The sequence below is a fragment of the Hydractinia symbiolongicarpus genome, chromosome 4 (assembly GCF_029227915.1).
Source record: "Hydractinia symbiolongicarpus strain clone_291-10 chromosome 4, HSymV2.1, whole genome shotgun sequence".
NCBI classification, from domain to species: Eukaryota; Metazoa; Cnidaria; class Hydrozoa; order Anthoathecata; family Hydractiniidae; genus Hydractinia; species Hydractinia symbiolongicarpus.
In genome coordinates, this window is record NC_079878.1 from 13,178,845 (window position 1) to 13,201,009 (window position 22,165).

Below are 22,165 nucleotides of genomic sequence, written 5' to 3' on the forward strand. Positions count from 1 at the left end.
AAATGTCTCTCTGTGGTCACACTGCCCTTATTATGTAAGCTGCAACATCAGTTGTTTACAGTAGCATATATAGTGCTTGAGTCACAACGAAACAGTTTCTTTTGCGGTAGACATAATTATCAATCTTAGGTGTCTTCTCATATTCACGTCTAATGTTATATTTTAAGAGAAAAGCAGATAAATCATTCTTGTTATGTTGGAGAGGTTATGTAGCCTGTTAAAAAGGTAAGGTTTATAATTTTTTTATAATTTGGATGCTCATGAATTCGGTGAGTAAGTACAAACTTCAAGGAAGAAACTTTCGCAGTATTGAAATCACTGCAAAATTTTTGGAGTTAAATTTTCAGCTTAAGAAATTTTGATGAGATGAACTTCGCAGATTCGAGATTTTGGTATAACTCATGAGGGTAAATTTTCGCGGTTTGAGATTTAACAGTAAAAATCGAAATTTCACACTAAATTATTAAACTATATATTGTATTTACTTTATGTATACACTATATTGTATTTTTTTTTCGCAGTAATCAAATTTCGCGTTATATTTTGTAACTACAGTAGAGTCTCCATAACTCGAACCTCTATAACTCGAATCTCTCCTTAACTCGAACAAATTCGTTGGCACCGTGAAAATTTCCTAATAAACTCTTATAAAAAAACCTCTACAACTCGAACCTCCATAACTCGAATCTTCCCTTAACTCGAACAAATTTTTTTGTCCCTTGGAGACTTTTCTCTCCATAACTCGAATTTTCTGACATCATAATCAAAATTCGAACAGTTTTCCTGATAAATTGGGTCTAAAAATCTTGTTAATACGTGTTTTGCAGGCCTTATTATTAATTCGAATGATTAATGATGCGTCATCCAAACCTTTCGAACGTCTTTTTCGAACGTTTTCGAGAAAATCTAAAGAATTTCAAAAGAAAGACACTCTCATAACAATGTCGTCTGTGGCAGGATCAAAGCGTCGAATTGACAATAAGTCGTGCAAAATCAAGTACAAAGCTCTTAAAGCGTTGGAAAAGGGTACTGCGCCAAAGGATGTGGCAAAAGAGTTCAAAATTCCTCCAAGCACCCTGTCAACTTGGAAAAAAAATAAAGAAAAGATTTACAAGCAGTTTAACAACGGGCAAACATCGAAGAGATCAAAGCCAGAAAAATTCGAAGATGTGAACAAAGCAGTTCATAAATGGTTACTTATGATGAGGAGTGAGAATATCCCAATCAGTGGCCCGATGCTGAAAGAGAAAGCTCTTGAGTTTGCCGAAGCGTTGGGTGTCGAGTCATTTCAAGCTTCTCAGGGGTGGATGGCTAAATGGAAAACCAGGTTAGTTGACTAAGATTTTGTTTGTTTATCTTCGTGAAGATAAAATCTAAAAAAATGTTACAATAGCTTTGGTAGTTGTTTTTTCAAAATATCAATAGACTCTCTTTCAGAGAGGAAGGATAATTTGCATGGGACTTTCATCCCTAATCCATCACCAGCATTCAATGACTTTCCAGCAATTGTTATTTTGCAAACATTGAAGCTGTCATTCTTCAGAAAGTAAAATATGACTTTTGCAAAGCGTCCTGACTTTCCTAGTGGTAGATGTCCAATGATTTCTCCATCATTTTTCTTGACTGCAACTGCATATTTATCCATTTTATTTGTTGGTTCCATGAAACCATAAAATTCATCTCCAACAGAGGGTGTCCAATTACTTTTATAAACATGATACCCCATGACAAAAGCGTCGATTTCGTACGTAATAAGTTTAATGATAGGAAGTTCTATACAACAAATAATGTCTGTTAATCTTTTGACTTGTTGGACTTTCATGGCTTCCATGCTTTCTTTCACTCGTCAAAACTTCGAAACTTGGTAAAAATCGAATCTTTTTCTATTCGAATTCTTTCACAAATCAAAACATGGTAACAATCGAATGTTTTCTATTCGAATCATGGCCATGGCATTCTAAATTTAGAATTCCATGATTCGAATCAAACAAAATGTAAAGCTCCATCTACACTAGTCACAACTACAGAGATAAACGTTTTTCTCATCCATTCCTTTCAGGTATGGAGTATCCTTCAAAACCATCGCTGGAGAATCACGGTCCGTCACTGAGGAAATGACAGCGCCATGGTCGGAGACAACATTACCAACCATTCTCTCCCGCTATCCTCTGGAAGACATTTTTAACGCCGGCGAATTTGGGCTTTTCTTTCAATGCCTTCCCAATAAAACTTTGCATATGAAAGGTGATAAGTGTTCTGGAGGAAAACACAGCAAAGTTAGACTTACTAGTTTAGCTGCTGGTAATGCCTTGGGGGAACGATTGCCAATGTTTGTGATCGGCAAGTCCGCCAACCCTCGTTGCTTAAAAGGTGTCAAAACACTACCCTGTCGATACCGTTCGCAAAAGAAGAGTTGGATGTCTGGAGAGCTGTTCGAAGAGTGGGTACGCGAGCTTGATCGAAAATTCTCTGTCTCTAAGCGAAAAATTGCTTTGATTATTGACAATTGTACCGCACATCCTCATGTTGAAAACCTGGAATGGGTAGAATTGATCTTTCTTCCTCCAAATACCACGTCCCGAACCCAACCTATGGACCAAGGAATTATCCGCGCCCTGAAAGCAAAATATCGATCGCTAGCAGTGCGGAAATTGATAAAAGCCTTGGACGAGGAAAAATCGACTCCGAAGTTCTCGATTCTTGCAGCTATGTACATGCTAAGGAAAGCATAGGATGATGTTTCCAACAAAACATTCACCAATTGCTTTCGAAAATCAGGAATTTCCCAAAAGGATGCAGAAAGAGCGATCAACGAAGATGACGACCCTTTTAAAAGTTTAACCAGCGAAGTAGAAGAAGACCCAATTCCAACCCTCGATGCTGAACTCTCTTACATAAAACGAAGGTTTCCTGACCACATTGATCCTGACTTATCAACTGAAGATTTCATTGATTTTGACATTGAAGTCAGTACATCCCATGGGCGTCTGAAGACTGCTGACATCATTGCTGAGATCACTGGGACTCAAGACGAAGAATTAGAAGAGGTCGACGAAGAAGACAAGGAGGAAGAAGATAAGATCACAAGACCGACGGCCGAGCAAGTGCGTACAGCTATCAACGTCCTCGAAGACTTGAGTATTTTTTCACATTTTGGAGAAGAAATGATAGCTTCCCTAAGGGACTTGAATCGTAATATCGCCAAAGATTTTGATATGAGTTGTAAGCAAACAGTTATCACCGACTTCTTTTCTAAATAAACATTAAAAAATTCATTAAAAGTGTATTGTTTTGACTTTCATTAACCTAATAGCCCCCTTAAAGTTAGACTTAAGATTAAATATAACGTTTTTATCCAGCTGGTTCACGTAAAGGGAGGATATTGCGCTAAAAGTTGAAAACCTCTACAACTCGAATGTCTCCATAACTCGAACGATTTCCTTTTCCCCGTGGCTGTTCGAGTTATGGAGACTCTACTGTATTAAGATTTCGCGGGAAAAAAAACTTGCAATTGAGTTAGCATAAGCGTGTTTTGTGGAAGACACTTTGCAGAAAATGAGGTTAAAATACCACGAAATCTTTTTTCGCGAAACTTTCCGCGAAAAGTTCTTCTCTTAAGGCAGCAAAATTTATTTTTTGTCGCAAAGACATTGGTTAACCAAATTTGCAGCATTCTTTTTTTATCATCAGAAAAATGTTTTATATCTGAAAATTATCACCTTTTCTTCTTTTTTAAGGTTTCCTCGCGTCTAAAAATTCGTTAAATCTATTAGAAAATGACATTCCTCAATTTTCCTCAAACCTTCTCACAAAACAAACATTTAAGGATCAATTTTCATATAAAATATGATAAATATCCACTTATGTGAATAAACTTAATTTATTCCTCTTTCACCTTGTTATAAAATTACTTTGTCTTGAGTACCTATGAACAATTTTTTTATCTGTACCTTATTTTAAAAATGTGTAAAATTGTAAAAAGACTCAATTATCTCCTAGTTTGTATTTGAAAAAAGAGTGAAGCTTTGTATTATCGTAAATGTATGTGCAGTCTATAAGGTAAACTTGTGTATAAATTTTTACAGTTTTATATACAACTTGGTTTAAAACAATATTAGAAAATTTCATGAAGCTTAAATATGATTTTTTCTATGATTTTTGACTGTAAGAGCAACTTGCGAATATTTTAGTGTAACAATTGTAGGTGTTTCCTTGATTCTTGTCTCGTCTACTAGAACAAAGAAGTTACACACAAGATCACAATCTAATGATCACGTAATACACTGGCCTTCAAAGCAATCAGAAGCCTGCAAAGTTCCTGATCATATACCAAAACCACATTATGCGTTACCAACGTCAAAGTCACTACTTAAATCTGCATTTAGCAAGTTCTCGAAGCCAACATTAAATGCAGAAATTAAGGATGCCGAAACTGTTGAATGTATTCGAAAGAGCTGTCTCATTGGTCGACGTGTTTTGAATCATATTCGATATGTTATTAAGGTGCAAGAATGTTTGTCTTGATGTCTTGTAAACAAAAATATGCCGTGTTTTCGGAGTCAGGGAATGTATGACCAGGGAGACTACAGGTCATAAATTCTCGTTCTGAAAAAAGTCATGAAAACCACCTTTTTGGAAGAAAATCATGAAATTTATATCAAAACTAGTGTTCATCTGTTTGGCGACAAAGGGAGGTGGATTAGGGATTTCTAAGGAAAATAAATTCTTTGTAGTTAGTTATTTGCTATCTTATACGTGACTTTTATTCAAGATTCTGGATGCCCATGAAAAGTCAGGGTAAGCAAGGGAATTCAAAGGGATCCACAAATAAAAATGATATTAAATTTATGTTGCAAAGCTTAAAAAGCAGTTTACAAGTATTTAATTTTCCAGTATTGCAACAACTATTTACATTTAACGATTTTTATTATATTTAATTATGTCTCATATAACTAATGGAAAATTTTGATGACATCACGTATGCTTCCATGATATTATATTATATATTATAGGGATATGGATTCAAACTTAACCAACATAAGAAAGTATCCCTAAAATGACACTCGTTTTTTTTTACTCTAAGCTTTCTAAATTTCAAATGACGATCCTATAACTCTGATTGAGCATATTAATTTTTCATTCTTCCAGTCAGAATGTGAGGTCGTACCCCTTTTGTTTAAGGGAAAACACGGACATTTCAAGGTCAAACTCTCACAGAAGAAAATTTGATTAAACAAGCACTACAAGTATCTGAATTAAAGTAAAGCTAAACTAGCAAAAACTCACATAAAACTACACAATATGATAGGTTTAAAGTTAAGTATAAAGAGCTGACTGCGTGAACGGCGTGTTTTTCCTCAATTCATAATGGCTACCCTGAAAAATACGTTTTAAAAATTGGTTTAAAAGTAACAAGTGACATTTTCCGACTGGGATAAAAGAATTTTTTAGCCAAGTTTTTAGGACCTATTTTTATTCACAAAATGTTATTGCCAACCGACTTGCAGATCTACCCATCCAAAATTTAAAGTTTAACATTGGAAATTCCCTTAAAAACACAGAGATACACATTTAGGTCTGATTCTCATAATTATTTCAACAGGATGGGATGAGTACAGCAGATATCGACTACATAGCACACTCCCTCGTATGTGATGAACAAGCATATCCATCGCCACTGGGATATAAAGGATTTCCAAAATCTATCTGCACATCTGTTAACAATGTTGTTGTACATGGTATACCAGATGAGTGAGTATTTTGCTTTCTATCGCAGGTGTAAACGTTTGTTTTGTGTTTGAATTTAATGCCTTCCTTAGATAACACACCCCTGATGGTGTTTTTTAGGAAAGAATTTGTACCGTACGTATGGTGCGAAATAGAATGTTTTGTGTGCCAACTGGTAGTGTAGTAGTAGAGCGTTCGCTCCCGGTGCGGAAGTTCTTGGGTTCAAACCTCGGACAAGTCATGCCAGAGACTAAAGTGTGAATATATCCTTTCTACTTAGCGTTTAACACGAAAATAGGATTGATATCTTAGGCGATTCTCTAGTTGAGCCATTGCAGTGCTTGTACGACTTTCGTATCTTAAATGAGAGTTTCAAATGCACTAGGACTCCGTTCGCAGGACTCTCGTTGATAGCAGTAGTAAAGAACTACTGAAGAAGCTGCCCCGGGTAAACATTAATACTCTATTTCTATGTTTTAGTCGCAAGTTGTTGTGTGGAGATATCATCAATGTGGATATTACAGTAAGAAGTCTCAGAATTTGATCTTTATTTTGGAATGCCTTAAAATCTGAACCAGACAAAAGTGGTCGAGATAATTTATTTATAAATTATCGCCTTGTTTTTTGCAGTTTTCTAAATATTTTCTACCAACTTGTTCTAACTTTAATAGACTATGTTGTTCAATAATGTTTAAAATTTTTGTAGATTAAAAATAAAATGTACATTTGTTTGTGTTTTTTTGCGACATGTATTATTGCTCATTCGTTTTTATCTGCAGTGATTTAAGGTCTAGGTACGATACTTTGTGTGTTGTGAGATAGATGATATCACATTAGGCGAGTGTATCAAGAAGCTCTAAAAAAAACTCCATAATATTAACATAGCTGCAAGCTTGTCTCAATATTAAAGCTTACCTCCCGTGACACTTGTGTAGGAATCTTTAAAAATCTTTATTTGTTCTCCAGATATAGGTCTTAAAAGTTTTTTAAGTTTTGTTGTTATCAAGCATAATTTTAGTAACTAAATTTTAAAATTTACGTAGATGTCCAATAATGACTAAACTGAATGACTTAAAAAACCTTTCTAACCCTGTATGGTTTGATAAAACTGTTAAATACAAAACTTCACTCAGAGCTAGTTCGTGACGTCATTCATAATTAGTGGAACTGTTTAAGTTAAATATCTTAAAAACTAATCTAGATTTAAAAAAAATATTCCTAGGCAGCTCTTTAAACTCTTTCATATGAAATTAACTTGTTTTTCCGCGGGAGGTAAGCTTTAAGGCGTCAGATAAAAGTGACCACAATATTATAGATTAAGACATTGTCAAAGGTGGAGTGTTAATTAGCAACACTTCTACATCGATGTCTTTTGATTTAGGTGTATTGCAACGGAGTGCACGGAGATTTATCTGAAACCTTTATGATTGGTGATGTTGATGATTCTGGAAAACGTTTAGTTAGTGTGACCAAGGAATGTTTAAATCAAGCGATCAAAGCTTGTTATCCGGGCCAGAAATTCAGTGAAATCGGAAATATAATCAGGTATGCACGTTTTCACTTACGATGAAAGAAATCTTTAAATTGTCAAGCAAAATTGATTTCTTTCCGAAGGAATAATCATCTGCATGCCGATTTTTTTGTTTCCTTTATCTTCCTAATTTTAGTTAAAATTCTACAATTTATTTTTATTTCTTTACAAAAGTCTTCCTATTCAGGGGTTCTATGTAAGGAAAATCAGGAAAATTTGCACAACTGCCAGACCAAGGCAGGAAAAGTCAGGAAATTTTATATACTATTTTTGCGAACAAATACCCCAAAATCTCGTACCTAGGACTTCTTTATAAAAAAAAAGAAGTGGGGATGAAGTTGGATCAATGTCAAACTTTTTGAGGTCAGCTTTTCTTTTTTATAGAACCTTTTTAGTAATATATATAACTTGTAGTTAAACTTTCTGTCCGAGATAAGTTAGTAAATCTGAAAGCAACCTGCATTTTTTCTATGTGTGTTTCTGTTCCTTCATTTTCAGTGGTATTGCGTCAGCGCATGGCTTTTTAGTTTCTCCACATTTTGCTGGGCATGGTATTGGTGAAGACTTTCACGAGACGCCGCAAATTCTTCATCATAGGAATACATTTGGTGGTATTATGAAGTCTGGTATGGTTTTTACTATAGGTGAGTTTTTTGATGCTTTTGTGGGGAAAAATTTTGTTTTGTTGTTGTATTTATTTTTTTTTTGTAGAAATTATTTCTTAATCTTTTTTGTTGATGCTGCTGCGACCATTTTCGTTGCGACTGTTTTCGTTGTTGCCACTTTTTTTGCTGTTGCGACCGTTTTCGTTGTATGCTTTCTTACAGTACACTCATCAATTCCCCTAGGGTCCTTTGTATCAACTTAGCTAAATCATTTACTTAAGTCTTACCCTGGATATGTCGACCATTCGCTAACGCGTACTGTTCTTGAGGTCCCTTTGACCAAAAACTTTGCTTAACTACAACTTACCTCGAATTTGTAAGATTCAAAACTTGGAATGTTTAAAAATGAAGTAAATACCGTTGTATCAGCCGTCAAGAACTTTGTTGTTTTAAAAGATGTCTACCAAGATAATGAAAGGTTGCTGGTTGTAAAAGAAAGCTAAAAAGATAATGTTACTCAATTTCTTTTAATAATATTTTATCATTTACTTGTATTTTATCTGTAATATATTTCTTGTTAATTTTTATTGGGATGAAGAGCCATTTTATTGTAAATGGATAAGCCCTGAGAATATATTTTACTTACTTACTTACTTACTAAAAACCAGAAGAGTATAAAATACTAAAATTAAACCAAGTGTTTTTCTTTTTTGTGTTTTTCTTTTGTATCATTTATAAGTCGGGTTTAGTGAAAGTTCTGCTTAACTGGGACATTCACTAATTCAGACACTTTTTCCAAGTCTACTGTACATGCAGAACTCTACATGTGTACTGCTTAAACATTTTGCTGAATTTTGATATTACTAAGGTGTTGTTACTATTCACATAATCAGTTTATATTTCCTTCTTAAAGTCACGTAGGGGAACTTAGACTTTTAAACTTGTTTGTAACAAGAGAAGGAATTTTACCAAGAAATATGATAATATTTTGCTTTTATGACTCCAAGTGAGAAGTTTGACAATTTCCTAAAATGTTACGCCTTTTCTGGATCAGCTTGGTGTTGGTTTGTTGTTGTAAAAACGTGATGCACCAGATTGCAATTTTTTTTAATTTTTTTGGTTTCATAGTATTTGTTTTATAGCCTGAAATATTTTTATGCGGGTAATATTCCTTAGTCTAATCATTTTTCTAGTAGCGTCTTGCACTGATTTTTAGAACCAGTTCTGTGTGAGGGCACTACTGAAATCAAACATTGGAATGACGGATGGACAGTTGTTTCAAGGGATCATCAGAGGTATTTATTTATTTATTTGTTTGTTTGTTTGTTTGTACTAAATTCATTATTAAAATTAAATCTCCTAATACTAGATGGTGGCCAGTGGAAAAATCCACGGGTTTGCCTGTTCTTTTTAAACCGCATTGCATGTGTCTCGCTACTTGCCCTTCCATTTTGCGGAACAGACAGACAAACATATACGGGTATTATAATATAGATTATAGTGTCTCTGCTTGAAAGTATTTAGTGGAAAATTATTTGACGGAGGGGGATGTTTGAGTTGAACCGCAAATCCTAGTATACCGGTATCCGTATATTCTAATAAGCTGTCTTTTCCCCAAGAAGGGTAGTAACAGTAGACAATAGAGTATTTTTATGATGAGTATATTTCAAAAGTTTTTTTCTACTTGGTAATGTGCACATCATGTTTTATCAAAACACGTCTTCAAAGGTTTAAGGTTGATGAAAGGTTAACTTTTATCTCAAAAGTCTTTACAGTATTTCCTACTTCACTTCCATTGTTTAATCAGGATACGCAACTGTCTGCCCTTAGCGTTAGCATTTTTTCTGCTTCAGTGATTAAACCCAATCTACGCACATTTGCGTAAAACCAAGGCCACCCACATGCCGTCTATTAGCCATAACTCGTAACCACTCAATCTTACAATATTCAACTAGAGGCCCTGTAAAAGAAAGTTATTTTTTTTCGCCAATGGCTACCCCAGTCAACGTTGAAGCCTGTTGCCAGGTATCGCGCCCAGTGGCGAATATGGTAGTCGCAAAAGTTCATATAGATTTTGAGTTTTTAAAAAAGTCTTGGAGACTAAGTGTTAATTAATCAGTTTTCTTTTCAGTACGCTCAGAGATCAGTATGTTTTTCCTCTGGTTCGTCTGGTATTATCACCACATTAAAATCGCTCTCCTTGTGATTCATTTCACTCACGTGCGACATCAGTTCCTCCGCAGTGCGCAAACAAACTAACTTTGCATCACCATAACATGCGAGACAAAAAAACGGGTTAGCTGAGCCATGTATGTTTTTATGATGAAACGCTTGCTCATCGATATTCCGAAATCTTGTTTCACAATCCGGGTTTTCCAGACATGGTAAAGGAAACCTGCCGCAATAATGCTGGATGAATTCTTCAGTATCGCGGTAGTATTTTCCGCAGCTGCAACCACAAGGGATGTGGTGATCATCCATATGTTCGATGAACTTCGTGATGTCGCAATACACCACGTTCGTGCAGAATTCACATTTTCTTTGTTTCGTCTCGTGTTCGGACAATTCTATATAATTGAAAAATCCGTTTTCACGTTTGCTACGCTCGCATGACTTGTTTCCGCACAAAAAATTGTGTTTCTGTTTGTCGTGCTTTTCAGCCTGGCATTTCGTTGAAAAGATAATTTTACATTCGTGACATACATGATGGAATACATCAAGGATGTTCGTCTTCCAACCGTCTATAATGTTTGTTTCGGCTTTGTTCGATTTTAACAACGCTTTTAACTCATCGTAACGGTTTTCGTTACTAGCCACTAATGTGACTTGATATTTCGGAGGTGGATGGACCACGGAACAGTGATGGCATGAAATCAGTGTTTTCGTGTAAAAATTGATTAAATAAGCTAGTAAGTCTGTCCATGCTGCTGCCGGTGAGTCTGTTAGGCTTTCGTGTAGGGTGACGCAGCTTCCAAAAGATTCACGAAGTTCTTGAATGTTTAACCCAGTTTTATCGGACTTATTAAAAAAGATGTGAATCCTTAAATTTTCTTGTTGGGCATGAAGTGATGTGTTGTTAATAAATTTCTCACCAATTAAATTCCATTCTATAAGAAGGACTTTCTGAACGATGTCGGTGGATGTCGGTGGTTTTGTTCCGTTTACTTGCAGTTGGTGTTTCGAACAGTTGTACTTCCGTCGTGTTTCTGTTGATGGCACTGTGTGGAAACTCATACCATGTGTTTGATTTGTAACGCTTTAAAATTCGTCTGGTTTAGTCAACTTTTCAATGATAAATCTTTACTAAAAATTTAATACAACTTTCTACTTCTGTGCGGTCCGATATGGCGCCAAAATGGCCCTCGCTTTCCACTTTACAGAGTGTCTATTTCGCGAAATCAGTTTCGTGGAATTTACATCTGTTTGGTGGAAGATTTTGTTGTTTCTTCGTAGTGATTCGTTTTGAGAAAAGGAAGTTAAACTTTTTTGAGTCCTTTCAATTTTCTTCTACGGTTTTAATAAATCATGAGTTTGATTAAGCAATAAAATACTCAACATCTATTGTATAAACTGTAATTAAAAAAAAACGTTTTCTAAGTTAAACTGATTATTTTTTTATTATATTTTGTACAGTTATTTATAACATAGCGTCCATATTTTTGTTGTTTATCTTTCGAACACAAAATCTTCTGTGTAAATCAATTAATTTATTTTCACTGTTTCTTTGAGACATAATTTTAAGCCCATTTGCTAGAATACTCGCTTACCAGTTTTTGAAATCGTAAAGGAAAAAAAGATAGAACGACATAGCTATAAAAACAAATTGTTTTTTAAAAAAATTTGCCGTAAGATTTATTTTATTTGTCGGTTTAAATTTCAAATGAATTTATTAACGAAAAATGTTAAAAAAAACAAAATGTGGTCGCCACAATCGGAATGTGATTACTATATCTTCCACCAGGCACTGTGAAGCCAGTGAAATTTTCTCCACAGCTTGGTCCGCCATATTAAAGGCTGTTTATATGTGCTCCTTCCTAGTGTCAAGATAAATTGACAGCAATCCCTTAAGTTGATGTTTGCGTAAGTCACTAAGATTAAAAATTAACGTACCATTTCGTATCCCTAAGTAGGGTAGTAACAGTAGACAATAGAGTATTTTTATGATGAGTATATTTCAAAACTTTTTTTCTACTCGGTAATGTGCACATCATGCTTTATCAAAACACGTCTTTAAAGGTTTAAGGTTGATGAAAGGTTAACTTCTATTTCAAAAGTCTAACTTTACAGTATTTCCAACTTCACTTCCATTGTTTAATCAGGGTACGCAACTGTCTGCCCTTAGCGTTAGCATTTTTTCTGCTTCAGTGATTCAACCCAATCTACGCACATTTGCGTAAAACCAAGGCCACCTACATGCCGCTAATAGCCATAACTCGTAACCACTCAATCTTACAATATTCAACTAGAGGCCCTGTAAAAGAAAGTTTTTTTTTTCGTCAATGGCTAGCCCAGTCAACGTTGAAGCCTGTTGCCAGGTATCGCGCCCAGTGGCGAATATGGTAGTTGCAAAAATTCATATAGATTTTCAGTTTTTAAAAAAGTCTTGGAGACTACGTGTTAATTAATCAATTTTCTTTTCAGTACGCTCAGAGATCAGTATGTTTTTCCTCTGGTTCGTCTGGTATTATCACCACATTAAAATCGCTCTCCTTGTGATTCATTTCACTCACGTGCGACATCAATTCCTCCGCAGTGCGCAAACAAACTAACTTTGCATCACCATAACATGCGAGACAAAAAAACGGGTTAGCTGAGCCATGTATGGTTTTATGATGAAACGCTTGCTCATCGATATTCCGAAATCTTGTTTCACAATCCGGGTTTTCCAGACATGGTAAAGGAAACCTGCCGCAATAATGCTGGATGAATTCTTCAGTATCGCGGTAGTATTTTCCGCAGCTGCAACCACAAGGGATGTGGTGATCATCCATATGTTCGATGAACTTCGTGATGTCGCAATAAACCACGTTCGTGCAGAATTCACATTTTCTTTGTTTCGTCTCGTGTTCGGACAATTCTATATAATTGAAAAATCCGTTTTCACGTTTGCTACGCTCGCATGACTTGTTTCCGCACAAAAAATTGTGTTTCTGTTTGTCGTGCTTTTCAGCCTGGCATTTCGTTGAAAAGATAATTTTACATTCGTGACATACATGATGGAATACATCAAGGATGTTCGTCTTCCAACCGTCTATAATGTTTGTTTCGGCTTTGTTCGATTTTAACAACGCTTTTAACTCATCGTAACGGTTTTCGTTACTAGCCACTAATGTGACTTGATATTTCGGAGGTGGATGGACCACGGAACAGTGATGGCATGAAATCAGTGTTTTCGTGTAAAAATTGATTAAATAAGCTAGTAAGTCTGTCCATGCTGCTGCCGGTGAGTCTGTTAGGCTTTCGTGTAGGGTGACGCAGCTTCCAAAAGATTCACGAAGTTCTTGAATGTTTAACCCAGTTTTATCGGACTTATTAAAAAAGATGTGAATCCTTAAATTTTCTTGTTGGGCATGAAGTGATGTGTTGTTAATAAATTTCTCACCAATTAAATTCCATTCTATAAGAAGGACTTTCTGAACGATGTCGGTGGATGTCGGTGGTTTTGTTCCGTTTACTTGCAGTTGGTGTTTCGAACAGTTGTACTTCCGTCGTGTTTCTGTTGATGGCACTGTGTGGAAACTCATACCATGTGTTTGATTTGTAACGCTTTAAAATTCGTCTGGTTTAGTCAACTTTTCAATGATAAATCTTTACTAAAAATTTAATACAACTTTCTACTTCTGTGCGGTCCGATATGGCGCCAAAATGGCCCTCGCTTTCCACTTTACAGAGTGTCTATTTCGCGAAATCAGTTTCGTGGAATTTACATCTGTTTGGTGGAAGATTTTGTTGTTTCTTCGTAGTGATTCGTTTTGAGAAAAGGAAGTTAAACTTTTTTGAGTCCTTTCAATTTTCTTCTACGGTTTTAATAAATCATGAGTTTGATTAAGACAATAAAATACTCAACATCTATTGTATAAACTGTAATTAAAAAAAAACGTTTTCTAAGTTAAACTGATTATTTTTTTATTATATTTTGTACAGTTATTTATAACATAGCGTCCATATTTTTGTTGTTTATCTTTCGAACACAAAATCTTCTGTGTAAATCAATTAATTTATTTTCACTGTTTCTTTGAGACATAATTTTAAGCCCATTTGCTAGAATACTCGCTTACCAGTTTTTGAAATCGTAAAGGAAAAAAAGATAGAACGACATAGCTATAAAAACAAATTGTTTTTTAAAAAAATCTGCCGTAAGATTTATTTTATTTGTCGGTTTAAATTTCAAATGAATTTATTAACGAAAAATGTTAAAAAAAACAAAATGAATGGTCGCCACAATCGGAATGTGATTACTATATCTTCCACCAGGCACTGTGAAGCCAGTGAAATTTTCTCCACAGCTTGGTCCGCCATATTAAAGGCTGTTTATATGTGCTCCTTCCTAGTGTCAAGATAAATTGACAGCAATCCCTTAAGTTGATGTTTGCGTAAGTCACTAAGATTAAAAATTAACGTACCATTTCGTAGCCAATAACATTTTATTGAATGCAACGTAGAGGTAGAAGTAAGTTCCTGAACAGTCAATATAACGAGAAATATCGACATAATGTCCTCTTAGCTGCTACCTTTGTTAAATTTGTGCAATGCCAATACACCTTTCCCGAATTTCATAAATTATAATAATTATGACCTCATCCAAAAATTTATAATGGTTCTGTGCTTTTCAAATAAAGATATTCAGATAGAATATTAAATTATCATGACAAAAAATGAAGTTTTAAGATTGGATTTTATTTAGATCTGAAGAATATAGTTATTTTGAAATCGAGGCTATTCTTCGAAAGCTTGGCTATATAAAGGGTTTGACCTTAGCCTGAAATATTTACGAAATTAGTTTTTGCCATAATTGAGTTTGGCATAATTACGAAATTCAGGAAATGTCTATAATGTTAACCAAAATTCTTTCTTTTTTTATTATTCGAGACAACATTAATATGGTAAAAGGAATTGTGAGAGGTGTTTCGTTAATTTTATCAACGATTGCAGTAATGGAGCGAACGTAGAAAACAAATATTTAGTTTTTATAGTTAGACTCCACCAAGGTAATCTCCCTGTATTTCAGTCCCCCATTTTGTATTTTTTTTAATTTTTACATGAAACAACATGAAATTCTTGTTTTCTAGATCAGCTCAATTTGAGCATACTGTCTTGGTGAACAAAAATGGTGTCGAAGTTTTAACTTTGGATAATCCTGACGACGTGAGGTTTTTTTTGTTGATATTTTATTTCTTTATCAGAACGACCAAGTTTTGTGTTTTTCACCATGAAGATCGTGAAACGCAATGGAAATAATTGTTAAGTGATACTACACACACTACCTCATCTGTGAGTATTACACGTACGCTTGTTAATCTCATGTCAAAAAGGGCTGTTAGAATGGTATTCAAAATGTCTATGAGTTCCTGTGTTATAATCCTACTTATTTTGCAGTGATTAATGCATTTTATTAGTATAATTAACAAAACTTTTATTTCATTGTATTTAATCGTAGAGAATTCTTAATTTGTCATATCTGGCGCCGTGAAGTAAGCTCAGTGCCACCAAATACGCAGTTAAGCATCAGACTTCTGTGTGCTATCGGTGGGAAATTACGAATGTTTTTTTTTTATCTGCGAAGAAGTGTAGCACATTTTTTTGTTTATTTTAGTCTTACTTGAACCCTTCAACGAGTCTTAAACGACTGCGTGAATTGCTCCGTGAAAGAGAGTTGGAAATATGACCTGGAAGATCCACGAAGTTGTCTTTATAAAAGGTTCTCCTTTGTGGAGATTTTCTTTTTTGTAATATTTATATTTTGTATCATCTATGATGGAGCGTTTTCGTACTGTTTATAGCTTTCCTAACGTAAAGCGCTAAAAAGATTTTTCGAATTACTTTATGGTTATATATTATCTCAGGTTTGTTCAGTCGTCAACCCGAACGTGCAAGCGTTAAGTTGATGTTTTTTTTTAAATTTAACCCGCGCTTTCCTTTTAAATGTTTCGCATCAAAACACGGTTTTGTCTGTAATGACAGTTAGAAAGACACGTGAAACTCACAATCTGTCCGCCTTCAAAGCAATAAAAACATGCCATAATTATTTGCGGTGAGATCTGTTACTATGTCAACTTCCTTACAACTCTCCTGAAGGTATTGTGACAAAATTCAATGTCAGAGGAATGGGTAGAAGGTTTATTTACACGGTCGGTGAGCGGTTTGTTATATAGTATAAACAACGCTTTTGTATGTATTGTTTTTCCACTGGAGATGTTTGAGAAACACTGCAAAGATTTCATTCTAATCTCGTAGCCATATTTGTATGTACCGAGAATTACTTATTGAAAGTTGTAAGGTACATAGCAAGAGAAGGGCTTCGCATTAATACACTGTTTAAAATGAATATCTTTCGACGGAGTAACAGTAAATTTATTTTGGTGTTAACTTCTCTTTTTGTGTTGCTTGCTGTGATTATGTTGGTTGTTGGAGTGGTCGAGTATGAGAAAAAGAGAAACAGCACTTGTGCGAGTTCAACTTCAAGTAACGCAGATAGGGAAAAACTGATCAATTTTTTGAATAAAGTCAAAACGACTTATTACAAGCTGTACCCGCACACGATTATTTTTGATCCCGATGTCGAAATCGATAAAGTAATCGATAACTTTATCCCGTATGACCCGTCACCTTCTGCGATAAAAAAACGAACAGATCGTGCGTTGGAGCTGGGTAAAGAATTCCAAGATCTTCGATTGGATTCAACGCAGTTGAAACCACGTGAGAAAAAAGCTGCAGCCCAATTGGAGCATTACTTATACAGCATGTTTGGGAGTCCCTATGACGAGAATTATTACGCAGGTGATTGGATGATGGGACCTAATTACTTTTGTTGGCAGCATATTTGTAGTATAGGCGTTGAACTCTTGCAACATTATGGAAAGAAAAGTGGTGTTGTACCGAAGACATTGAAGCATGTAGAAAACATCCTGAATACAGTGAAGGGATACAGTACCACCATCGAACAATATCAGGCGAATATGATGTATGGTGTGAATGCCGGCATGGTGCGAGCTGTTGATGATTGTAAGTCAGGGAGAAACGCATTTAAATCAAATTTTCGACATATCGTGACTGAAGGGGAAAAGGGTAAGACTTTGTTTTTTATGCAAATATTTGGTTTTGAGATCACTTTGTTAAGGTTTTATATTTGATTCAAAGATTACTCGCTTTGTTAAGCTTTCAGTAAAGTTCTTCTAAAAACACGTGGTTAATGAAAATTGTTTTCCTGTAAGATGTAGGGACGTCATTTCACCTATTGATATTCGACTACAAGGTGATTTTTTAGAGGTTGAAAAGCATTTTAAAATACATTTGTTGATGTTTTCAAAGTATTGCTAATATCGTAATGCAAAAACAACAGTGATCTGTTTTTTTAGTGTTTTGTTTTTAAGCACTTGCTAATTTTGTTACGCATGTAAATCCCTCCTCTGAGTATCGCTCCCGAAACGAGGCAGCTTTTAAAACGAGTGGGGCTATGGGAAAATCAGAAACGATTGATTATAAAATTCTTATTTAGGTGCCTTGAAAGAAATATTTTCTACAAGATTGATTCAATCTTCATTTTATAATAATATCCCTCAAAGTGTAAAGGATGCCTTTAAAGAAAAATATGGCGCTACGATGGAGAACAAGATGAGCGATCAAATTGTCAAATACATAGGATCGCCTATAAAGAAATTTGTAAATTTTCTTGACACTAACTACAGTCGATATTGCGTACCCTCCTCCGTTGTAAGTGGATTGGCTAACTTACCCTTAAAAAAGGTGTGGTTGGATCAAAATGAAACATCTCAAGCAACGACACAAGTGCTGCCGACAGGTGAGAAACTAGACGGCAAAAAAAGTTACGACATGATATTGCCGTATTTCACCACAAGTAAAAAATACACTGCGAAAATTGTCAACAAACTTGGAGAAGAACAAAAAGATAAATTATACAAACAAGCTGTTGAAATTGCGAAACAAATTACAAACAAATCTGAAAGCGAGGCTGTAGCGGAATTCAAAGAAGACTTAAACTCAGCTAAACACTATTTCAATACGTCGGTTATACCGGATAATGAAAATGACGAAGAGGGCGGCAGGCGTTGTTTTGATATGGCGTCAGCTAAAATTAATTGCCCTGTGCGCTACAAAGCTATGCAGGATTGGTTTAAGTATGTAAATAGAGTGCTATCGCTTGTTGATCCAATGACGATTGACATGTTCTACATGACAGGTGACAAATCGACCACGCCCAACTGTCCGGTGAAAATGAAAGCTAAGTTCAATCCTTCTTCTGGATCACAATCTTACAGCGCAGCTGGTAAAAACTGCGCACGACCTTGTTATTATATGCTGCCATTCTTTCTTTTACGCCCTGGTCCAATATATGGCGCATATTCAGTTGCTGGTCACGAAGCACGTCCAGGTCATCACACGCAGGTGAGATATTTAAATTACTGTGGCCCTATTTCAATTGTCTTATTTTAAATACAACCGGTGTTTTATTTTCATGAAGAGAGGCTAGAAAGACTAACCGCGTTCTTAAGATTTTCGTTTTTTAATGGAATTATTAGCGATATTAGTTGCGCTGTAATTAAGGTTCAGGGGCCTAGAAAATCCTGGGGACAAATATGCAAGACCTAGCTAGTTATAGGCGTATCTATGAGAATATACTACTTGTTACAGTAGATAGGCATGTTACAATAAACGAGATTAGCAAAGGTGTGTTGATAAAAACTAGTCAACTGTAATAGTACATACTAGTCGTTAGCCCGTAGAAAAATCCACAGTCTCTCCCGTCCTTTTTATACTGCATCACGTGCGTCTCGCTACTTGCGCAGCTAAGCTACCATTTTGCGTGACAGACAGACAGACGTATACGGGTATTGTAATATAGATAATATGCGAACTCGTCCCCGGTGCCTTTGGTCTCTTTCTCGCAGTCCAGTAAAAAAAATACAGCGAACATTCGGTTAAAAAGGTAATACGGCTTTCTCTACGTAATCTCGGTTTTAAAACGAGGCATATGGACAGAATTATAAACTCTACAAGTTATCAGGAAGCCCGACAAAGTAAGAAATATTTCTGAGACGCCTATGAATCAAAATCTTTATAAATTGTTGTTACAAAACATAGATGTTGATGTTGAAGTAAAATTGATCGCCGAAGAAGAATTATCTCGGGGTAAATCCCTGGATTATTTACTAGATGAGAAATTGATTAACATGTCGCCAAATGTGGTAAATTAAAAGAAATTACATATAAAAAAGACATTGGAATATTTTTTAGCTCATCCTCGTCCCCAGGGTTGTCTAAGGGTCGCTAGCGCTTACCGCTACCGCCGCGATGTTAAAAAGCCAAAATAAAGGTTGCTTTTAGCTAAGTATCATTGTCATTGACTGGAATACAGCAATACATAAAACGTCTTCCAGATGTCACTTTTTCAGGAACAGTTGTTTGTGAAGTGAAACTGTTGTTGCTTGTAAGCAAGTTCAACTTAAAAAATACAGCTACCACGTACTGTCGCTGCGCGGTTTGTTTTTGTTATTTCCATACGGGCCTTGTTTTGAATCCGACGTAAAGATTACATCATCTAATTAGGGAAAACCGTATTAAAAAGGTAGATATTTCGTTCCTATTAATTTCTCTTTTTTATAGGTTCAAGGTTTTCGTGAGCATTTCGCATCGTACGGTGAAAAGGATGTCATCGATTGGTTAAACGTAAACAATGCGTACACTGCGTTTACTGAGGGTTGGGCTCTATACGCAGAGAATCCGTTGCTTTCGCAAGGAACAAGTCTATACAAGGATGAGCCGATGCAAAAATATGGAATGTTAAAATGGCAGATATGGAGAGCATTAAGATTGATTATTGACACTGGCCTTCACGCTAGAGGTTTGAAATTTTCTTTTTGATCTCCCTACCCTCAGTACTTCTAATAGAGTCTTAAAAAGGGGAATATGTTTGTGGACTGATTTAACGAGCAATAAATAAGACTGGAATTATATATTTTAAATTAACATAAACTATCAAAGGTATATTGCATTTTCTATTTCGGCTAAATATACTTCGTGCACTCATAAGACAAATTCGGCCCGTGAGACAGGGAAACGACGGTTATTACTATAGCAAAATAGTCGTTAGCCCATGGATAAATTTACAGGTTCGCCGGTCCTCGTATTTCCGCTCGTCGTACATACATAAGACATCGCTATTTTTTAAACCGTTAGGACAAAGTGGAGATCCGCCTACTATTTTGAACACACGGGCGATGGGTATTATAGATATAGACATGTTCTTTCCACAGCCTAACATTTAAAATGTGGAGGTAAAAAAGAAGGATATGCTAACTTAAGAGAAGAAATTTGGCGTGTGTGAATTTAATTTATTTAAATTAGCGTGTATGTACTTTGGCGAATGGTGTGATAATTTAAACTTGTCGGGGATTTATATTAACGAATACTAAATAATAAGCATGTAATATTTTTTTATAAAAAGACAAATAGAAAATAGGCAATTTTCCTTTATATTTTTGGTTTCTTATATTTATAGAATGACGTTATTTTATTTTTGCGGTTGAATATTTTAAATTTGGCAGGAACTTAATTTAGCGTGTTTTAACAAAAATCACCAAGTTCGCCAAATTTTCTTCACGTCAAAAATTTTAATACTGGCTACTACTTCAGGTATGACGCAAGAAGAGTCGCTTAATCTATTTGAAAAGTTTGCATGGGACATCACAGACAAATCTAAAAAAGACACAGTTCGTTATATGAGTGATCCTGGACAAGCTACGGCGTATATGATTGGTCAATTGGCCATCTGGAGCATGCGCAATAAAACGATAGAAAGACTTGGCGAGGCCAAAAAAAAATTCGACGAAAAGGAATTTCACTATCAAATCTTATCACAAGTAAGTTTTTTTTTACAGATAAAATTCTTACAGTAAAAATATATTTAACCACTATCTCCATGATTTGTGCGCATGCGCTAGAATGAAGCTGTTTAAACCTTGCTGTATAAAACAGTTCCGTTCGTCACATGTTTGACTTGAAGCAGAATTTAAAAAAGTGTTAAGTTTAGGGAACGTGCCATATGTTGTGAACATGAAAGTAAACGGGAGCGTATAATAATATGGTAGCTGCTTGCAGTAAATAACAAACGCAGAAAGCGCTTCAACAAAGTTTGTGTAAAACTATATTAGGATTGCACGTTACCTTAATATGTTTTCTATTACCTCTTAACAGTTAATTAATGTTTACCTCCCGCGCTAAATGTTAACGCATGCGTAATTGACACTCTGATTGCGTGAAATTCAGATTTAGCGGGAGTTTTAATTTAAATTCTTGCGAGGAAGTTTTTTAATAATATCGCATTCAAGGAATAACATTTTTCTTGAAAATCTTTATGGTTTTCATAAGAACATGTAAAATCGAAATGTGGTATTGGTGTTACTCCTGAATGTTATTTAACTTTATTTTTCACGAGATTTATTATTGTTAAATGTTAATTCGGTTTTATTGTGCGATGGAGAACTTAAATGAATATTGAACTGATGGTTACTGTTTAGGGGTCTTCTCCGTTGGACTATCTTACTAGTTACATTGACGACTACATAGAGTGCAAGATAAATCCCAAAGTACGATCCGATTGCCCGGAAATTCTCGATCCAAAATTAGCAAGTCAACAGAAGTCTAACCCGATTGGTACAGCGAGTAGGTGGGAATTTATTGAAAGCAACATGGTGGAGAGAGAGCGCCATTTTTGATCACTCGACAGAATCAAATAATTTTTACTGTTTTTATACATAGTTGTGGTGTATATATTTTTATAGACAAAAGAATATTTTTCTATCACCATTTTCTCATTACGAACTTTTTTCTGGAAAGGCTTAAATGCAAGAAAATCCTTCTTTTCGGCACTGTGGGAGGCGTTGTGTTTAGGACTGGTGCTTAGTGAAAAACGTGTTGGAGACTGGGAATTAGTTCGTAGCGTTGTGTTGGAGACTGGTACTTACTACGAAGCGTTGTGTTGGAGACTGGTCCTTAGTGCGAAACGTTATGTTGGAGACTGGTACTTAGTGCAAAGCGTTGTGTTGGAGACTGGTACTTAGTGAGG

At 35.4% G+C, this 22,165-nt stretch overlaps 5 protein-coding genes across 9 annotated transcripts in view; 2 read left to right on the plus strand and 3 right to left on the minus strand.

Moving 5' to 3' along the window:
* The window catches only part of LOC130641392 (tyrosine-protein phosphatase non-receptor type 11-like), a 76,043-nt gene extending 57,958 nt beyond the window's left edge, over positions 1–18,085 (minus strand). For all 3 annotated transcript variants that reach the window (XM_057448176.1, XM_057448177.1, XM_057448175.1), the window contains exon 1: positions 18,075–18,085. The gene's annotated coding sequence lies outside the window, so the exon portion shown is untranslated. The remainder of the gene's footprint in view (positions 1–18,074) is intronic.
* On the plus strand, positions 141–15,902 carry LOC130641396 (methionine aminopeptidase 1D, mitochondrial-like). 3 transcript variants are annotated; one of them, XM_057448183.1, is made up of 9 exons: positions 141–225; positions 4,236–4,503; positions 5,603–5,751; positions 6,208–6,250; positions 7,109–7,272; positions 7,757–7,902; positions 9,080–9,158; positions 15,153–15,354; positions 15,677–15,902. In XM_057448183.1, the coding sequence occupies exons 1-8, from the start codon at positions 194–196 to the stop codon at positions 15,319–15,321; spliced, it is 1,050 nt and encodes a 349-aa protein (XP_057304166.1). In that variant the 5' UTR covers positions 141–193; the 3' UTR covers positions 15,322–15,354; positions 15,677–15,902. The 3 variants fall into 3 exon arrangements, with proteins under 3 accessions (XP_057304166.1, XP_057304167.1, XP_057304165.1); XM_057448184.1 differs by having other exon boundaries at positions 15,153–15,228; XM_057448182.1 differs by having other exon boundaries at positions 15,153–15,902.
* LOC130641395 (uncharacterized) lies at positions 9,429–11,367 on the minus strand. The gene has a single exon (XM_057448181.1). The coding sequence runs from the start codon at positions 11,095–11,097 to the stop codon at positions 10,000–10,002; it is 1,098 nt and encodes a 365-aa protein (XP_057304164.1). The 5' UTR covers positions 11,098–11,367; the 3' UTR covers positions 9,429–9,999.
* Positions 11,447–14,163, minus strand: LOC130641394 (uncharacterized). Its single transcript, XM_057448180.1, has one exon. The coding sequence runs from the start codon at positions 13,605–13,607 to the stop codon at positions 12,510–12,512; it is 1,098 nt and encodes a 365-aa protein (XP_057304163.1). The 5' UTR covers positions 13,608–14,163; the 3' UTR covers positions 11,447–12,509.
* LOC130641390 (uncharacterized) lies at positions 16,034–21,910 on the plus strand. Its single transcript, XM_057448173.1, has 5 exons — positions 16,034–17,148; positions 17,579–18,486; positions 19,705–19,942; positions 20,734–20,960; positions 21,618–21,910. Exons 1-5 carry the CDS (start codon positions 16,404–16,406, stop codon positions 21,813–21,815), a joined length of 2,316 nt encoding a protein of 771 aa, XP_057304156.1. The 5' UTR covers positions 16,034–16,403; the 3' UTR covers positions 21,816–21,910.
* Positions 21,911–22,165: the final 255 nt, after the last annotated feature.